At 57.8% G+C, this 20,491-nt stretch overlaps 1 protein-coding gene across 1 annotated transcript; it reads right to left on the reverse strand.

Annotated features, from left to right (window-relative positions):
* Nucleotides 1-287: 287 nt before the first annotated feature.
* Nucleotides 288-401, reverse strand: CHC_T00002632001 (hypothetical protein). Its single transcript, XM_005713759.1, has one exon. It carries the CDS (start codon nt 399-401, stop codon nt 288-290), a length of 114 nt encoding a protein of 37 aa, XP_005713816.1.
* Nucleotides 402-20,491: the final 20,090 nt, after the last annotated feature.

Raw genomic sequence — 20,491 nt, forward strand, 5'->3', positions numbered from 1 at the left:
AGGCATTAGAGGGCTTGGAGGAGATGTTTGTGGACTTGAATTATGCTATCAACATCGATAAACTTGGGGCTTTGCAACCCATTTTAAATTGTGCCGCAGCAGATGAACCTGAAGTTCGCGCTGCCGCTGTCTGGGCCCTCGGCTCTGCTCTGCAGGATTTGAAAGGGGTGAAAGATGTCTTCATGCAGCGAGATCGACATGAAGTCTTGGCAAAATGTCTCGTAGACCTCAACGCAAAGGTGAGGGCGAAGGCTGTCATGGCGTCATCGGCCTTGTTGAGAAATTCGTCAAAGGATATTCGAGAACGCTTTGCAGAGCTGGGAGGCACTATCTCTCTCCGGCGTCTTCTCGCGAATGATAACATTTTGGTAAGGAGACGAGCCAGGTTCTTCATGCAACATGCGAGGGCGACGGGAAATGAAGAGTTTGTGCGAGATCTACTTGACGACCGGAATGCCATTGCCGCGTTTTCAGAGTCCATTGCTGCCCTCGATGTTGACGATGTCGCTGATATGGAAGCAGGCATTGGAGCACTGCAAGTACTGGTCGAAATAGATAAGCAAGGCCTGCTGAGAGTCGCACCAGAGTTGCCAGGAGTCATCGATCAAGTAGTTGCCCGATGCGGAGATCCAGACCTCGCTGAATCCTTGACAAGTCTTGCAGATTCGCTGGGAGGATGATGTTCCTCACGGGTACAGAGTATCTGATCTAATTCATGTTAGACGAGGGCGCAACGTTGTAAAGTGTAACAGTAATCCTTAAATCCTCTTAATAACAGAGCTTGATGTCGCCTTGACATGCGAGGCAAAGGCCTCCAAAACTTGCGAATCCAAAAAAGGTCGTCATGTACCCAGCATTCTACGAAGAACTCTTGAGAGCAGCAACAACGGCATCAGTAAACTCGGATGTTGACGCAGCTGCAGCTCCTTCCGCGGCCACGTCGCGAGTTCGAATATCTGTTTCTGCGAACAAGCTCATGACGGCCTTCTCAATCGCTTCCGCGCGCTCCTCTAACTGGAGATACCTGAGCTCCACCCATGATGGTGGCCGTAGGATTCGCGATTTGTCGGCCAGCAAGGGAGCCAGCCGAATGTCTAGTTCCCTGCTCAAATATGGCTCCGCTAATGCCTATGTTGGCGCCTGGGAAGAGCCCTCGTCCACCGACGAGACCAGTGGCGATGTTTGTGACAATGTTGCCGTACAGATTTGGCAAAATCATGACATCAAATTGCTGCGGGTTCGAAGCCATCCGCATGCACGTGTTGTCCACAATCATGGATTCAAACTCAATAAAAGGATACTTACTGGCAACGTTTGTGCAGCACTCAAGGAACAGGCCGTCTGCACTATTGCAGACGGCCTGTTCCTTGAGTGCTGCGTTGCGTAAGATGGCGCAGCAAACCGGACATGCCGCTGAGGAGGCGCGGAACCCGCAAGGTGGCGGTCAGCTTCCACAAGACGGGCGTCACCCAGATGGAGAACAGCGATAGCTTGCTCGACGGTAGCCGCGGCGGCGAAGTTGGGGTGAAGCAGGTGGCGAGGTTGCATGGTCGTGAAGGGGCAAGAAGGATCGGCCCCTAGCCCAATGGAATATCGGAGGGGTAGATGTGACAGTAAAGGCCATACAAAGGAGATGGGGGAGAGGGGGATGTGTTGGCGGCCGTGGGGGTTGAGAGGGGGAGGTGGGTGGAACTTGGAAGAAGAGGGAGGGACAAAAAGAGATTTTTGGTCGAGTGAGCGCGGGTGGCCCTTCGCCTTGTATGTGCTGGATGTTGATCCGCGGCCGATATCGCCCAGGCAGAAATAATTTCAATTTATAATGTTAATGTGACACGTTGCATATCTGGAAGAATGCTTTGGACCTGAACACCTGTGAGGATCAAATTTGCCCAGAGCACTCTCACGCGGAGCATGGCAGACATAGACACAGTCTCAGAGCGGCCCTCGCTTAGTTATCAAGTCACCGGAATTCTAGACTGCGCTAAAAGTGTGTTTTCATTGTGGGCGTCAACGACGGTTGCTCGGCGCACAAGCATCCGCATCCAATGTAATAATACTGCACGACACAGAGCCGAACTATCCCCGGCGACAATTAACAGACTACCATTGCGAGTGCACATATCTACTGTACCTGTAGATCCATCGACGAATGCCGTTCACCCTTCCTTCCCCCGTAAGCCCTCTAGTTCATGTACAACACTGCGCCGGGCAGCTCTGCACTGACCCCTGACGACACAATCGTCAACGATTTTAAACCGCTGTTGTGCGCCGGCACCGTGCATGTCATCTCCATCGCTGACCTCTTGGTCACCACGCACGCTTTGCTACCGATAGTTACAGTCGTCAAAGCTCCGAGCCCACCCCCACCAACAATGGTTTCTGTGCCTCTCCCCTTTCCATGCCTGAACAGCACAGCCCCCACCACGTACAATCCTGCAGAGGCCCTCACATCCAGTCGAAGCACAAACACGTCCTTTTCGTTAAGCCTTGGGAAGATCAGATCTCCGTGCGCATTTTCCACGAAACTAATTCCACCATCCGACGAAAGCTGGTCCGGACCGCTCGTCACCGCCCCGCCGTGGACCCCCATCCTCCACGTCTTTCTGCTCTTGTACGTTGACATGATTAGCTCCCCGCGCAGCTTGCCGCAGAAGTGATTCGCTCTGTACTCTCCGATTCCAGTCAGAGAGTTCTGCAATGTTGTCATAGCTTTCTTGTACTTCGATGGGGCGGGTTTGTTGTCGGCTGTGAGGTCATCGAACGGGTCTATCCAAGCACACTCAGCACCGCCGCGATTGATGTTAGGATGACCATTCCAACTCCCTGGGGTTACGTGCAGAATTTTGTCAGGCCTGCTCAGACTGTACGGACACCACACCTATCCGTGTCTCACCTTGCCCTCCCAGTCGACTTCGGCGTCAGGATCCCAGGCTGCGGCTCTTGCTTCGTCAGAATCGCTACAGCTTGCAGACGTGTCTCCAAATCCGCAAATCGGTCAATTATCCGTTGCGGAAGGGGCCCTGGAAATGTCAGTTTACGAGTCAGTTTACGTACTTGAAGCGCATCGCTTCCTCTGACCTCTGGCCCTCTACGCAGCCCATCAACCAGCGCAAGAAGCGCAAGCAGCAAAGTGGTATTGCTTTGCTGCACGTGACTTGCCCACCATCTTCTCGTCTCAACGAATACCAAGTTGACTGCCGAGCTCCCAATTCCACCCCCTCGCCTCCAACCTCCATCTAAACAATGGAATGAGACGCAAGTTGCGTGCAGAGTGAGTGCACTACGCAATGCGATGCAGCATGCAATGCACAGTGCACGCACCTCGCACTCCAGGTTACATAGAATTTACGGAGGGCGGTATGAGTGCATAACTATCATACACTCATACAGCTCTCTCGGTGAGCTCCAAGTGCCACCAATAGGAAGTTGTGTGGGCAACAGCGGCAACAATTCGCGTTCACAGTGCACTCAAATATGCTAAAAATCTCAAATTGCACTGTAGGTGCACTCAAAAAATCTAAATTTTTTCTTATAGGGAAGGTCGCCAAAGACGCACGCGGAACCCCGCCTGCGTCACCGCCCACCCCGCGCCGGAAGACCCGGCGCAGGATGGGGCGAGGTCGCCACAGACGCACGCGGAACCCCGCCTGCGTCACCGCCCACCCCGCGCCGGAAGACCCGGCGCAGGATGGGGCGAGGTCGCCACAGACGCACGCGGAACCCCGCGCACGTCACCCCAAACCCCGCGCCGGAAGACCCGGCGCAGGATGGGGCGAGGTCGCCACAGACGCACGCGGAACCCCGTGCGCGTCACCCCAAACCCCGCGCCGGAACACCCGGCGCAGGAGGGGGCGAGATCGTCACAGACGCACGCGGAACCCCGCGCGCGTCACTGCAAACCCCGCGCCGGAACACCCGGCGCAGGAGGCGGCCAATCGCCACGGACGCACGCGGAACCCAGCGTGCGCCACCCCAAACCCCGCACCGGAATACCCGGCGCGGATGGGGGGGCCACTCCGCCGAGGGTCTCCTCCAGGCGGCCACCACCCGTTTACGGCGCACGCAGATCCCCCGCGTGCCACCGCCCGAGCCGCACCGGATGGACCGGCGCCGGGGGGGAAGCTGACCCGCCGGCAGGACGACCTGACGCGGCGGTGGTCAAACGGCTTGGCGCCCCGGTGTATACCCGCCGCCGAGAGACGGAACCCAGCCGCGTAAATACTGTATTGGCACGACCTCGCCGGGGCTCCAGGGCCCTGTGGACCACGAGTTGCGCGAGCGGCATACACCGCCCGGCACGTGTGGCCGCTGGACCACTGGCGGCGGTTCCAAATACGACCGATTTTGGGGACCGCCCAATCGGAGCTCGTCAAACCGCCGAGAAGTCACCCGCCGCAAGGAAAAAGCAGGCAGAAATTACTAAGGAAAAGGCCGATTTTCTCGCAAGTCGCTGGTGGGGATGAGCTCCTCGTGCTGCGTAGGGACGGGAAACCACCTCCGCAGCACTACGCCGCACCAACCGCGAGGTCACCCATCGCGGGCCGCCGGGCGATCCGGCCGCCGACACCGACAGGAAAATTCTAGGAGACCGGTACCGACCCCTCCTACGATGTCCGCTGGTAGGCTACAACCCAGCGGACTACATATAGGAACCGACCGAAGGCCTCCCGTAAACGGTAATCTACCGCTCATGGCGCGCACATACTACTGTGCGCCACCGGCGAACCCGACCGGATAGACCCGGTGCGGATGGACTCGCTGCACCGTCGGAATGAACCGGTTCACCGGTTTTTAATTAAGCCCTCGGATGGGCTACGTTCTCCCCTCTCAAAGGGTGGGAAAAAATCGTAGCCCCCTCCCGTTAACGGCATTGCATTCCCCGGGTCCGCCCGCGTCCGGAGGTCCCAAGACGGAAAATCCGACTTTGGGAAGGCCCAAGCGGATTTGGAAACTGGAACTGTAAACCGCTGTTTCTGCTTGTTTTTTACAGTTTCCTTTCGTTTCCAAATCGGGGCCTCCGCGGAAAGTGACAATGGCAGGACTTACCGACCGGTTTTGGACGAACGGCAGAGCGTACCGCCGCCGGGAGCTCCCCACTGACCGCACGGACAGGCTGGCGGTCACACACCCCGCTGTCTCGCGGGTGAAAGGGCGCCGTTTTTGGAAAAATGGCCAGCCCTCCGGGGGGTGGGGGAAAATCGCTTCTTTGGCGCCGGTTTGATGATGCCCGGCGCCGGGGGAAGAGGCCCCACCGCAACGGCAAGCCTATCCGGACGGTTGAAGGTACAGCGGGTCCGTCTGCTGTACCTGTAAACCGGAGTTCCCGATCGGTTCATCAAGGGAGCACTGTACGGGGACAAGGGCTACGATTTCCCCTCTAGAAGGGCGAATAAAAATCGTAGCCCATATCCGAGAACGGTTCCAGACTCCTGAGGTCGTCGCCAACCTGGGAGTATTTGGAAACAGAAACGTGTTTATGCCGTTTCTAACTGTTTTTTACAGTTTCTATTGGTTTCCAAATAGGAACCGTTCGGGAAAGGGACTACCGTGCGGTTTTTGCTCGTGCTTTGGACGACAGAGGTACCGCACGCCCGGGGAAAGGTCTGGGACGTACCGCTGCGGGGCTGGAGGGGGCGCACCCGTGGGGTTTTGGAGGAAATCGAAGGGGAATTCTTGGAAAAATGGCCAGCCCTCCGGGGGGGTCCTGGAAAAACGCTTCTTTGCGCCGGTTGTTCGATGACCCGGCGCAGGCTGAAGCCGCCCAATCCGAACGGTGGCGTACCGCAAATGAAACCGGGAGCAGCAGGAGCGCTGAACTCCTCCGCGCGGGTCGGGAAATGACCGCCGCTGCGGGTGTGCATGCGGGTGAGGACCCGAGGAAGGTACCTACTGTACGGCCGCGTCTCCGCGGCCGACGCATGGTCTCCGTTCGGGATAGAGGACCGTCACAGCTGGCACGGATTTTAGTCCGCCGCGACGGGGACGTGTCGCGAGATAAGGAAGGGGGTCTGTAGTACAACGGCGCGAAGGCAATCGCACCACCGCTGCCGCCCCGGGATACAGTATGATGGGCTGTAAGCGCGAGAAGAACTGTAAGGAGTTATATTTACAGCACACGGCCGGTGCAGAGTACAGTGGTACCCCGTTGGTTACACGTGTAGGATCCGAACGGTAAGTAATTAGTAATTAGTAGTTAATGGCACAAATTAGCCAATTTAGCACAGTAGCTGGTATACAGTAAGTAACAGCTACTGTAGCGGGACAGGTGTCCTGGCGTCCCACTTAGGGGTTAAGACCGGGGGCACCTGCCCCGTTCCAGTAAACGGAGGCAGACTCGCCTCCCTTCCCTTTACGGCTTTTTGCTAACTCCGTCCGGTTTTACCTCTAAGTCTCAGGCTTCTAACCCGTGACCGGCCGTCCGGATCTAACACCACCGACCGGCTGCGCGTCACCGGCCACGTGAGCCTTCCCTCTTTTCGAGTCCTTCCGTACGGTTTGCGCTCGCGTGGGTTACCCAGCGGCGCGCGCTCCCTTACCTCTAACCCCCCTCGTTCCGAGTGGTCGGGACGAAGGTAGTTATACCACAGTTATATAGTCATCCGGGAACAGTACCCGAAATACCGCAAGCCTGTGATTGGCATCGCGTACAATACAATGCCGTTCATGACTCGCAACACATATGTTGTCCTCAGTTTCGTACAGGAGTGCAGAACGGTTTTGTCAAATGACTTGCTACACTGCCGGTCATGACCCGCAACACATATGTTGTCCTCAGTTTCGTACAGTAGTGTAGAACGGTTTTTCAAATGACTCGCTACGCATTATGCTCCGCTGTTTTCGTCCTATTGGACATGGGAATTTCCCACAACGTGTGCGCCTTCGCCTCCCTCCTCCTTTTCAGAACTCCGTTCTGCAAGACAGCGTAAAAAATTGACTGAAAACTGAAACAGACTGACAGACAGAAATGAAAGTGCTGCAGCGGCGTCGTCGTCGTCTCTACGAGCAAAAAAAGTCGGCCAAACACGCGACGAGCAGTCGCTTGATGGGTTGCTTGATAATCTCGATCTGGTTGTCATTCAGCTGTTCCAGGCGAAGGCTTTCTACGGAAAGCTTCGCTCAGGCCCACGGAAGAGGGCGTGTTTTCCTCTTCATCACTTATCACGATGAAAATTTCTGCGCGGCGGCGACGACTGCGAGGACGGCCCTCCTCGTCTTGGCTCGCCATCGCAGATGCCTTCCTCTGGAATGGGGCCTTTGTATTTTGTCTTCTCAGTTTCTTCTCCTTCTCGCTTCTGTAACACTGTAGCATATCTCCCGGTGATGCTACTCGACCAATGTAAGTCTGACCAAATGTTGGGGGATTGGGCAGTTGCCATTTGCCGGTTGTTTCTACTCGCAGTATGATGAGTGGTTGCCGGACTATGGAGCAAAGTTTTTCAGTATAGAAAGAACGTGGGGGATACCGCACTCCATGGACCACCACGTCTTTGGGAGCGCCACGACGACCTCGAAAGATCGCTACGACCCGATCAAAGAAAGCCTGCTGTCTCTCGATGATGTCGTTGACAGTATCCTCCAAAAATTTGTTCAGCCCCTCCGGATCTGTCTGGGACAACCCTGACTGTGCCGAAAGGATAATATCTTCAACGTGGAGATTTCGCACTGTGTACAGTGGGATGGGGACATGCTTGACGAGTTGTTCTTTGTGTATCTCGAGTAAAATTGCATGCTTCTGCTTGGCCTCTCTGGCGGACAGTGAAGTGGCAACTGTGGAGCCTGGTTGCACGATTACTGGTTTCGATCGCCTGAAGTCAGGCTTCCTCTCGTGTTCGTGCCCCAAGACTACGTAATCAAGCCAGGCTGGCAATAGGGTGTCTGGAATGCCCCTCGTCGACGATCTGCCGGTAGCGGAGTTCTGGTGAAGCACAAACACATTAAACCAGGGTACACAGTCGTTGCGTTCATCATCATCTCTAATGCATCCCTCCACATCCAAATGCAAATGCAAATGGCGCTGTTGCTGCAGTTGTGGACCAAGCCATTTCACCCCCTTCTCACGCAGTACTTCATCACTTACATTTCCCAAGCCGTACAGCGCCAACCTTGTCTGTCCTTTCTGCAAGAGGATCGGGGCAACCTCAATGTTTGTGGAGCACGGCGATTGACCGAAATATGTCACAAGTCCAGCCTGTGCGAGAAGATGAAGAGGGGAAGTAGAGGCTGCACGTGCACGGCCTGTTCCTGTTCCGACTGTGCGTTGGTCATGCCCTCCATGAATACAAATAATGGCAGGGAAACGGCAACACAGGGATCCATGTAATTGACAGCGGCAGGGAGAGCAACAGGGTCGGAGCGCACTTCGAGAAGGATTTCACCGTCGGAAGACAGACAGTGCTGGCGAAAAAGACGAATTGTTTTCAACATAGTACTGCGAGAGGGGCTTTAGTCGTGGAATAGATCACCGCCGACCGCCGAGTAAGAGCATGTCGACTTTGTTGGCAGTGGCCAGTTGCAGGACTTCTTCAAAACTGCGAAAGGAGTCATCGCCGCGAACAGGATCCTCTTCCAGGTAGCCCAAGTAGTTATCCGTGGAGATGATAATCCTAATGACGTCACTGGACGACGGTGCTGATGATGTCATCGTGGCAGTTCAGACTCACCAACTCGTAAACTCCTTTCTCTTCAAAATTGACGCGCAGTAAGTTAGTCGACGACGAAGGCGATAACGGCGACGGCGAGGGCGACGGTGCGGGACGACGGGCTCTACACATCGGAAAATTTTCAGTACGACGCGCTCCTGTGCGATTACACGTAACCGCACCCACGCTCACGCGGTTCACGCGGTTCATCCAATCTGTAGCTGAAGAGTTGCTTCTCCAACGCATTGGAGAAACGAGCATTTTCACGCTTGTTAGACGGCAATCTCTCAGTCATGCATCTCACATCTTCTCTGAGCCAGCCCTGCCCTTGACAACAGAATCCCAAGTGGAGACTGTCTTCTTCAGACAAGTTCCTCATTTTCTATGATTCAGTTTTTGCACAATTTGTCTCTTCTGTGTCACGTCCACCGCAAAAGCCAACTGCGACATGTTGAAGTATGATGGATGGATGGTTCAGTTTCGGTTTTGAGGCGATAACCAAACCAAAAAAAACAGAAACCACTTGAACGCCGTAGCGTAGAGACTCGATAAAGCTGCCCCAAGTTCCGCTCCGATGCAATCACCGACTGCGGATTTCTGCCTCCTATGATGACATGACATTCCCTTCCCTTCAAGTCTAACGCGTTTGAGCCACTTTCTCCTTCTCGGCGTCAACCGTTCGCGCCCCGACGACATTCCCCAAAATATCCACGCTCACAACCGAACCGGAGGAGGAAACCGAATTACGCGCAGTGCATTTCGTTTGTTCGTGCTTGCTTTCAAAATGCGATTCATCGGCACCTGACGTCCGACGGCGGCGGCGGGGTAGGTCGCGGTAATTTTGAAGAAGGGTACAGTAGTACAGAGTTGGTTAGTTGAGTGAGAGGGGAGGACGGAAATCGGAACGCGAGAAGAATGAGAGAGAGAGAGGGGTGGCGGGGACGGGGACGGAATTAGGGACGCGAGAAGAATGGTGCAGTAGTACAGAGTTGGTTAGTTCAGTTCAGTGAGAGGGGAGGATGGAAATAGGGACGCCAGAAGAATGAGAGGAGAGGGGGGTGGCCCCGAGGGGGAGGGGGGCAGAAGCGGTGGGGTGGGCGTGCCATTTGGCCTGCCTGCCCGCGTGAGCAGTAGCATGGGGGAGAACGGCGGCCCTGTCTGTCTGTCTGTAGGTGCGGAAAAGGCGGTGCGGCGGGCGGCGTGAGCGAGGGGCCCGCACGGGCAGGCAGCGGCGGCGGCGGGGGTATTGTATTCACACGATAGGGCTGGCGCAGGCGGGCGGGCGGGCGAAGGCGAAGGGCGAGCGAGCGATGAAGAGAACGGGCAACGACGGCGACGGCGATGGGACGACGACGACGATGACGGAGGCGGGTGGGGTGGGGTGGGGTGGGGCGCGGCGCGGCGAGGCGGGACGGGACGGGACAGTGGGGTGCGGGGTGATGTGCAGACAGCGGGCGGGGGCGGCAGCGGCGGGTGGGTCGGTGACAATAAAAAATAAAATAAAAAAAGAAGAAATTGAGTATTGAAGCGGAAGAGCTGATTACAGTACACCCCACACCGTACAGGTTTGTTTTCACCCTTGCCGCAATGATGTAAATTGCGCATCAAGCGCTGTTTCCAGTTGATCATACAGTAGAAATTAATAAATTAATCTCGTAACGCCGTCAGAAACTTATGACAAAACAACATCTGCGCAACTTACAGAAAGAAAGCTTACTCTAAACCACACTGTCGTTACGTGGCACACTCCCCGCTTCAGTCAGTCAACTTGCTACTTCCAGGGCCCCCACAATCGGACTCGGACCGGACTCAGAATCGAACTCGCAACCACAGACACTGTCAGCCACTAACTCGGACAACTGGGACACTGGGACCACAAACTGCACTGCTTACACTGAATTGGATTTCACCGCCGTTCCCATAGGTATTTATTGTCGCCATCCCCGTAGCCTAAACCCATCCGTACAACCTAAGCCCACCAGCCTAAGCCCAGCAACAACAACCTAAGCCCATTTCCCAACCTACGCCCACAAGCCTCAGCCCACAACCATAACTTAAGCCCACCTCCCAACCTAAGCCCACCAGCCTAAGCCCACCCCCTCACCTAAGTACCGAAGCATCCTAAGTCCATAAGTACACAAAAGTAAACCTAAGTACATCATCCCCACCTAAGCACTTAAGCACCTAAGCACCTAAGCACGTAAGCATGTAAGCACGTAATCACGTAAGCACGTAATCACATAATCACGTAATCACGTAATCATGTAATCACGTAATCACGTAAGCACGTAATCTCGTCAGCACATAATCACATAATCACGTAAGCACGTAATCACCTAAGCACATAGTCAAAATGGGTGGGCGAGCCAATGCAATGGTCGAACTCTGTGTTCCGCGAAATTGAATTCCGAACAAGGCGTCTTCCGAACTCGGCGTCTGTGGGGCGCCATCTGAGAACATTACAATATCGGACATCACTACAGTAGCAGACGGCTGGACCGCAGACGGCTGGACCGCTACCATCATTAGAACAATGGCAGACGGCTTGACCGCTACCATCCGCTACTATCATTAGAACAATGGTGCTGCTCAGCGCCGCGTCCTTAGGACGCGATCTACGGGCATTACAGTGTCAGACATCGGCACAGCTACAGCTGCAGACGGCTTGACGGCTACCATTATTAGAACAATGGTGCTGCTTAGCGCTGCGTCCTTAGGACGCGATCAGAAAACATTACACAATCAGCCATTAATACAGTAGATGGCAAGACCGCTACCATCATCAGAACAACAGTATTGCTCAGCGCCGCGCCCCTAGGAGGCGATCAAAAAACATTACACAATCAGCCATTACTACAGTATGTTGTGAAATCTCGGGGGCGAAGAGGAAGGGTAGTCTTCCAGTATGTGTAACGGTAATTACAAGGATAGAGATCTCGCGCAGAAGCGCGGGCCATCTCGCGTACGAACGGGGTAGCAAATTCTTGCCAATGAAACGTGAATACTCGCAGTTGGTCGTTTTATTGTCTGTGTTCCTCTTTCTTTCCCTCGCTCTACAAAGCACAGGGTACATATAACTATCAGTAAAGGAAGGAGTCGTTTCGGGTTTGTGGCGAATGCAATCAGGAGAATTGCGTCCAATCCCATTATTTTTGCCATGCGGTACTGTTTTGGGGGGTGCCCTGCAGAACGGGTTTTCGAGGAATTTTGCCAGACAGAAGGGAAATCATGCCGTGCGATTGCGTTCTGGAGGGTGTCCTGCAGAACCGGTTTTCGTAAACGGCAAGACCGCTACCATCATCAGAACAATGGTGCTGCTTAGCGCTACGTCCTTAGGACGCGATCAGAAAACATTACACAATCAGCCAATACTACAGTAGATGGCATGACCGCAACCATCGTTAGAACAATGGTGCTGCTCAGCGCCGCGTCCTTAGGACGCGATCAGAAAACATTACACAATCAGCCATTACTACAGTACAGGGCAAGACCGCTACCATCGTTAAAACAACGGTACTGCAGCAGTACGCTGAGCAGTAGTACGCTGAGCACTAATACGCTGAGCAGTAGTACGCTGAGCAGTAGTACGCTGAGTAGTACTGTACTGCAGTAGTACGCTGAGTAGTACGCTGAGCATTACTACTGCAGTACAGTTTGCTGAGCAGTACTACAGTATAACCCCTCTATTTGAATCTCCTGAAAAGGAATAACCCCTGTAAACGAATACATCCATGCTCCACCGATGCTGGTTCCGTGTTTTTGGCCTGTTCAGGGGGGTGCTAGTAATACGAATTCAAGAATACACTTCTTGGATAGGGCCCTAATTTTCACTTATAATTTCAGGTTCTGGCAACCTCCGTATAATAATAGTTTAATCTCCAAATGGTCATTCAACCGGATCAGATAGATCCAAAAAAGATCCATTCTAGGCCGCGCATTTCGTAACGACATTTTATTGAATGCCCTTGGTGTTATTCTGCTTGATACAGTGCAATACAGCTCTGTACTGCATTGCATCTAGTCTAGGCGGACGCTTTTTTGAGCTGTGGCGCATCGTGAAGTCGCAATTCTTGAACAACATCGATTTGACAGACAGCATCATGGCCAGAGTTCGTCTCACAATTTCCCAAAAGAAAAAGATACTTCACGAGATCGACAAAAGAAAAGCAGACGGCAGAAACGTGGATCAGACAGCCATTGGACAGTGGGCAGCACACACTTTCAATCTTTCCCATCCTTTGCCGCAGCCGACCACTTCCAAAATAATTGCCAAGAGAGCAGCTCTCTCAACCTCTGCAACTCCGAATCAAAAGCGGTGCGGGCCACTCTTCAATGATCGCCTAGACTGTAGTATAATTACCCCCAACGACGAGGGGGGTGAGTACTGACAGTTCGGAAAGACCCCGATCGGCGGGAAGACAGAAGCACGGCCCACCCACGGTACCGAGCACGGGCTCGAGGTAGCGGTGGTAGAGCGGGATCGGTGAGGACGCGCGCACGCGCGAGCGGTTCTACGCCTCGACGCCCCGGAGCAGTACTGGGTGACGATCCAGTACCGACGGGCGGAGGCGGAGCCGGCTCGTGGGCGTGCTACGCGCGTCCTCAACCCGCGCGCGGTGCTACTCCTAGGTAAAACGGACGGAAGTACCTAAAAGTAAGCGGGCGAACCAAGGTGGAGGATCCTTGACAATTCCGTGCTTGTCGTCCTCCACCGCCGGCGGTCCGCTCATATTTAATGTACATTGTAGCCTATCATAACTCTACAGTAGTGCCGGTCGACCGACACTGTAACGCTTTCAGCCGTCGGGGCTGACAGTCCACGTGTAGTACGCGTCCCGTACACGTGGAGGACACGTGTGTGCGCGCGTAGCTGTAAGGCTCGTGCCTTACTGTCGCTGATCTAATCCTAATCTAATTTCCGAACTTCCGTTTGGGGTTATACCACATCACCCCCCTCTCAAGAGTGAACGTCCGCGTTCACTCCTCGGCTTGTAGATCGTGTTCCTTCTCTTCCGCCTGTCCTGTCCCGACGGTGGTCACACTCGCTCGTGTCCCTCCGTGGTGACCTGTGCCCCCTTCACTCCCCGTGTCGCTGCTCTCGCTTTGCCCGTGTGGCTCACGCTTTCCACTTGTTCGCTTCCCTGCCGCTCCCATTTGCTCGTCCAGCACCGTCCTCTTCGCTCGACTCTCCGCGTCCCCTGGTATAGGCATGGGCGACCCAACTCCGGGCCCATCTCCGCCGCCGTTGCCGTTGCCGCCGCTTGTCGTCGCGGCGGCCGTGCCCGGACCTCCGGCCGCGACCTCTGCTCCTGTGGTATTGGCGGGGTCGCCGTCGACCGTCGTGGCGTCCGGCGGTACCGAGAGCGTCGCAGAGACTACGACACGCCCTCCTTTTCAAAGGACGAGGAGCCGGTCGTCTACTGTCTCTGTCGAGCTCGTGACCCCGGCCTCAGATTCCGGGAGACCCGTCTTGTCTTTTCGGCCTGCCCAAGCGTCGTCTGCTGGTGGTGCTGTACGTCCTGCTACAGCGGGCGCGATTGCGCGCGACACGGCTGCTGCGCCAGTGCCAGCGGCCCTAGGTTCGTAGGGAACCGCTCGTCCGACTCGCCGGTCCCCAGCACGGTCGGCCATGCCCTACCCCAGGGCAACAGCTGTTGCCGACGTCGGAAAGGGGGAGGGCGAGTCCACGACCCAGTGGTTGGGGTCCCCATCGGTAGACCTAGCGCTGCTTCCCGTCAGCGACCTCCAGTACCCGTGGCGGCGTCAGGGTCGCTCGGGGGTGGCTATCGAGGAGGTGGTGGCGCGGGCGTGGCTTCGACCGGACTTAGCCCGTGTCCTGAAAGTCTACGAGACTGGTGGCGCCGAGGAGGCGTCCGCGTCCTTGAATCGGCTGATGGAGGAGGGCGGCGGTTCCGGATACCAGCTGCCCGACGAGTTGCCCGGCGATCGTTCGTTTGCGTACAGTGTCGCAGAGGTGACGTACGTGGACCGGATGGGTTCGTACCTGGACGGTCCGGGGCAGTTCGATCCGCGACGATTCTTACTACCCGAAGTGTCCGCGCTGTACGTCTCCCCTCGCCCGTTCGCGTACACACAGCCGTTGGTCGCTCTGCAGAAATCGTCCTGTTCCCTTATGCGCCTTCATGGAGTGGGATTCGCCCATTACGATTGGGCTGCGTATCGGGGGAGGGATGAGACTGACGGCCGTGTCGTTCGTTCGGCGTCTTTTGCGTCCGGATTGTCGTCCGATGATTTCCCCCCGCTCCCCCTGGACGTAGTGGACGCTTTTCCCTCCTTGGGCATACATCCGCTACTGCCTCCCGTGTTGAAACATTTCGGTTATGCCTGCGCGGATCGGCAGCACCCAGCCCACTCACGGCTCGCGTACAATTACCGACGCGAGTGGGCGTGGTCCGTGTGCTGCGGCTTTATGGCTGAGGTGCATGCGCACGCGCGGGTGTTTCTCCAGCCGGGCCCAGTCATCACGTTCGTGGGGCGGGTCGCGTCCACTCTTCCCGAGGTGTCCCGTCACCCTTCGGAGCACGGCTCGGGTCATGTCCCGTGGACGTTTGGTCAAGCGGTTGCGCTCATGTCTCGCGCCGGGGAAGTCAGCGCGCGTCACCATCGGGCGTGGCTAGACTACACCACGGGGACACGGAGCTCCTACCTCTCGTACGAACCGACCGGTGATGCTTTTGTCGCGCGCTCCTCCCCAAATCCCCCGGTCGTCGGGAATACGGGGAAGAGGGGAGGCGTCGGTTCCGAAAGCCGACGTGGCCGACGAAAGCGCTACAAGGACCTCGATGCGGTGGGCCCGGATCTCGTTGGCTCCGTCCCGAATCCCTTTCCTGTGACCCCCTTTTCCAATACTCACGGGTCCTCAGAGGGCGTCACGCCCACGCAAGTCGTACTCCCTGTCCCGCCTCTTGACTTAGTGAGGCAAGAACCTGCCCATGGGCGCGTCGTGCGCGCCCTCGTACTCCCCCAGGAGGAGCTGGCAGCCATTCCCGAATTAACGCGAGCTCTGGGTGCGGCCATCCATCGTTCGTGGACCGTGGGTGGGGTTATCAGCACCCTAGGGGCCTGGTTTCTGGCTCGGAGCGACGAGGCGCGGGGCCTTCGTCGCGACTTGGAGGCGAGGACGGCGGAACTACAGCGGTTACATCACGAGTTGTCGTCCCTGCGGGCGGCGTACGAACGCGCGCGGCACGACCTTGAGCGCTACCGGCGCGAGCGCAATAGTCTTCGTGCGTCTCGGTCAATGCCCTCGCCAGCGGGGAGTGCTTTTCTTCGCGGTCCGATCGCGCCCGTAGTCCGCGACCCGTATGCGAACTACGGGACCGACCCTCCTTCGTCTCGGGGCTACGATCTTCGCGACGAGACGGCGCGCGTCGGCGCCCAGGACGTCCGCCTCGCGATGCCCAGCCTCACGGAGGTGGACGTCGAAGCTCCTTTGTATCCGGGGTACTGTCCTCCGCATTACTACGAATCGGGGTCCCGCGTGACCCCGAATGACGCTAACCGCTAACCGCTCGGATGGCTAGTCCACTACGCGGCCGCGGGCCTCCGTCGATAAGGGAGACAGAGGTAGGGTAAGGACTGTCTTGGCCTCTTGCCACAGTAAACGCAATTGTCCTCGTGCTGATGCGTGCGCTTGCGCGCCCCCTCTCCCGCCTTCCTTCGAGCCGCGGGAGGTTCGGGCGACGCTCCGCTGATGATCCCTCGCCGTGTTTCGTGGACCGAGAGCGGCGTAGGCGTCCGCGGTGAGCTCCTCATTCGTGGCTGCTCACGGCTCGTTCCCGGAGATAGGGGACGAGGCCCGTCGTAGACTCCAGGACAGGGGGCGTGTCGTCATTGGTGTCCTCGATCTTCGAAGTGGGCCGGCCCGACAGGACTCGTGACAGAACGGACCGTCCGGCATGCCGGGGCACGGCGTGCACCGGTTTGTCTCCATGGTGCCTCTCGCCGTAGTGGCGAGGGCACGGCGCGAGACGACGCACAGCGACGTTCCTTATGTTTGCCGGCCCTCACCGCCGATGGCGAGGGCACGGCGCGCGACCTTCGCGCTGCGGTGCGGCGGAAAAGTCCTCGGGGAGCGCCGCGGGCCGAGCTTGCGAGGCCCAGGCGCTGCCACGAGGACTTTTTCCGGCGCTCCTCGCGCTCCGGCTTCTTTCCCGCGCCCGCCCCTAGCCATCGAGGCGCGGGCGTGGACGCGTGGACGTACTTATTCTTCTTCGCGCTTGCCCTCCCCGCCATCGGGGCGAGGGGGCGAACGCGTGGACGTACGTTTTCTTCTTCGCGCGACGTCCGCCATCGGTGGCGGGGGCGCTGCGCGTGCGCCGTTCGTCCTTTTCGTCGCTCGCGCTTTTCGCCATCGGGGCGAGGAGCGAGCGCGAACGGCATTCTTCTTCTCGCCCGCGCGCCCCTCGCCATCGGGGCGACGGGGCGGACGCGTCGGCGTACGTCTTCTTCTTTGCTTGCGTCTCTCGCCGTCTGTGACGGGAGCGCGAGCCCTCGGCAAATTTCTTACCCGCCGTCGGCGGCGAGGGCAGGGGCGCGCGAGGGCCCGTATTCTCCTTGAGGCCTGTCGCCGTCGGCGGCGAGGGCGTGCGCGGCGGGGTATGTCTGAGGCCCCGCGCCCCTCGCCCTTCGGGGGCGAGGGCGCAGTGCCGAACGGAGGTCTTTACCTGTCGCGCGTCCCTCGCCACTCGGGGCAAGGGCGCGCGCGTAGCGGACGCTCTTGTTCCGTGCTCTTGCCGCTCGGGGGCGCGTATGGTGTCGCGGTGTCCGTCCGGTATTCGGACCGGGGGCGGACGTGTGTACCCATGGGGCGGCGTCGTTCACCTTGTTACCGGTCGTCGGTGGAGGTGCTACCGTGCCCATGCGCGCAAGGCACGTGCCAGTGTAATTTCCTCCCCTTAATTATTTTTTGCTAATTTCGCAGGCTGGGGGAGGCCGTGATTTGGTGACGGCGCGAGCGTGGTTGGCGCGTGTCGTGCATCGCCGAGCGCCGCTCACGTGTAACGTTCTCCTCTTCTCGTCATTTTCCGTATCATGAGGCACGCGTCGGTGGCTGTTTCGAGGTGTCTCGAGTCCGTGGGGGTATAACACTGACCCTCCGATCGGGTTGCTCTCGCCCGATCCCCCTTTGGCAACTGTCTTGTGGCGCGCTCCACCGAATGCGGCCCTATGCTGCATAACCTCCGTCTGCGTGTCTCGCACGTCTCCTCGTACACTGCGCACAGTGACCGGACGATGGTCCGGTCTTCCGTCGGGGGGACCGGCTCGCCTGCGGGTTGACGGCCCTGGTGAGACCAGGGCATCCCGCACCTTGCCGGCGGTTCGGCGGGTGTGCTATTTTGCCGTACGTACTGTCTGTCCTCCTCCCTCTTGCCGGCGACGGCTGTCGGATGGCTTGACCGCCGGTGCGCCTCGACGTCTTCGCATCCTCACGAGTTCGCTGGTGCCTCTCGAGACACCTGTCCTTCCGTTCTTAAGGTTTCTGTCATACCGTGAGGGGCTGCCTTTAACTGCAACGGAGCGGAGTGGTGGAGGGCCCCCTCTTTAAGCGCGAGCGTCCGCGTTCGCGTCTGAGACGAGGTCTCTGCCGGTGCGTCTCCGGAGGCGTTGGGCGTAACGAGACACCAACTCCTCCGGGACGTGAGTCCGCGCGGTCCAGGTGGGCGTGACGTAATCCGCCCACTTGATGAGGAACTCCGTAGTTCCGTCCTCCAAGGCTCGATGCCGGAGTAGTCGTTCGACCGCGTACTGCGTGCCCTTGGTGAACTTGTCGGCAAGGTCACTTGGGGTTGTCGTGCTCGCCCGCGCCGCGCCCGTCGGTGGTGGGGCGTACACGCAGCGGTCTGCGGAGACGCGCTCGGTAACACCATCACGATCGATTGTGATGGTTCGCCGGTCGTTGGCGAGTACCTGGTATGGCCCAACGGCGGGCGACGCGAGTTTGTTAGACGTCTTTGCCCCATCGGTGGGGTTCAGGTAGACGTAATTACCTGGCTTGATACGTGCGTTGAGCCGTCTGACGCGCTTATCGAAGTCGCGCTTGTACCGAGCCTGCGTCCGGCGCAGGCTCCCGTACGCCTTCTGGATCGTGTCGTCCAACGTCTTGAGGAACTCAGCGCGCGCGTTGCCCCTATCGGACGGGGGCGCGTCACCGTCGGCTCTACGTAGAGAGAACTCCGGCGGGGGTCGGCTGAGGACGAGCTCGAAGGGCGTGGTACTCGTCGTACGATGTACGTGGGAGTTGTACGCGTACGTGAGCGGCCCCACGTACACGTCCCAGTCGTCCTGATGTTCGCCGACGTAATTGCGTAACATCGAAGCGATGGTCCGGTTGTATCGCTCGACCTGCCCGTTCGTCTGGGGGTGGTACGCCGAAGTGTACAAGTTGGTCACTCCCAGGACACGGCACGTGCTGTGGAAGAACTTCGCGTTAAACTGCGGTCCGTTATCCGACAGTAGCGAGCGTGGGACGCCGTATTTAAATACCCAGGCGTCGCAGAACGCGACGGCTACCGTGTACGCGGTTACGGTCCGCAGTGCCACAACTTGAGTCAGCTTGGTGAAACGGTCCGTAATTACGAGAAGGAACCGTTTCCCTGCCTTGGTCTTGGGTAGCGGTCCCAAGATGTCGATGGCGAGGCTCTCAAGCGGCCGTGTTGCCGGAAACAACTTCAAACGGTTGAGGTGTTTCAGCAACTTAACACGGTTCATCGCGCATGTTCGGCACCCTCGCACCGTAGCTGCGACATCTGCAGCGAGATGGGGCCAGTAGTACTCGCGACGGAGCGCGAAGTACATACGGTTCTGGCCCGGGTGCCCCGCGATGGTTGGTGTGTGGCAGAGCTGGAGAAGCCGAGCCCGTAGCGTCCGTGGCACCACGACCTGCACGATGTCAGGGTCGAAGGGGTGTCTCCGTTTGAGCACCCCGTGGTGGTCCTCGAAGAACGCGGAGTCCCGGGACTCTGACTGTCGTGCCAGTACGGTCTGGCAGAAGTCATCCACGCGTTGCTCTTCGGCTATCTCCTCTAACGGAAGAGGGGCCGGAAGGTCGTCCTGCGGAGGGGCGACCGTGGAGGCGGGCGCGCCAACTTCCGGTTGTTCGGCGCGCTCGATGTGGACAGCGTCGAACTCGTCGTTCTCCTCCCAGAACGAGGTGGGTCCTTCAAGAGCGGGGGCCTCGTCGTCGCTCCTCGGCTCGTCGCGCGTACGGACGCGCGACCCTCTTCGCGATCCTGCTTGGTTCCTTGTTGTCACGAAGACATGGACGGCCTTGTGATCGCAGCTCGCAGTACAGACGTGGTCCGCGAGCTCGTCCGACATGTCACGGACGGTCGTACCCGCATCGAAGGTGGGAATGTCGTCATCCACTTCGACGACTGGGCGAGGGTCGTCGGTGACCCTTGGCGACACGAGGCGTGACAGGGCATCGGGCACCTGGTGCACGCGCCCGGGGCGGTACTGGATGGTGAAGTCGTATTCCGCCAAACGCAGTCGTCACCGGGTAAGCCTTCCGGAGCTCTCCGTGAGGGACATAAGCCATCGGAGGGCATCATGGTCCGTCCGGACGATGAACTTGGTACCTTCGATGTACGGCCGTAGTGTGCGGACGGCCCACACTACGGCAAAGCATTCCCGCTCCGTAGCGCTGTAGTTGCGCTCACTATCGGACAGTGAGTACGACTAATACCCCACGGGGCGCCAGTCGTTGGCGCCTTCGTGTTCCTGGAGCAATGTACAGCCCAGTTGATAGGCACTAGCATCAGTGTCGATCATGTACGGCCGACCGTACCGCGGCAATGCTAGGATCGGCGGGGAAATCATCCGCTCCTTCA

This window comes from Chondrus crispus, genomic scaffold (genome assembly GCF_000350225.1).
Source record: "Chondrus crispus Stackhouse genomic scaffold, scaffold_147, whole genome shotgun sequence".
Taxonomy (NCBI): Eukaryota; Rhodophyta; class Florideophyceae; order Gigartinales; family Gigartinaceae; genus Chondrus; species Chondrus crispus.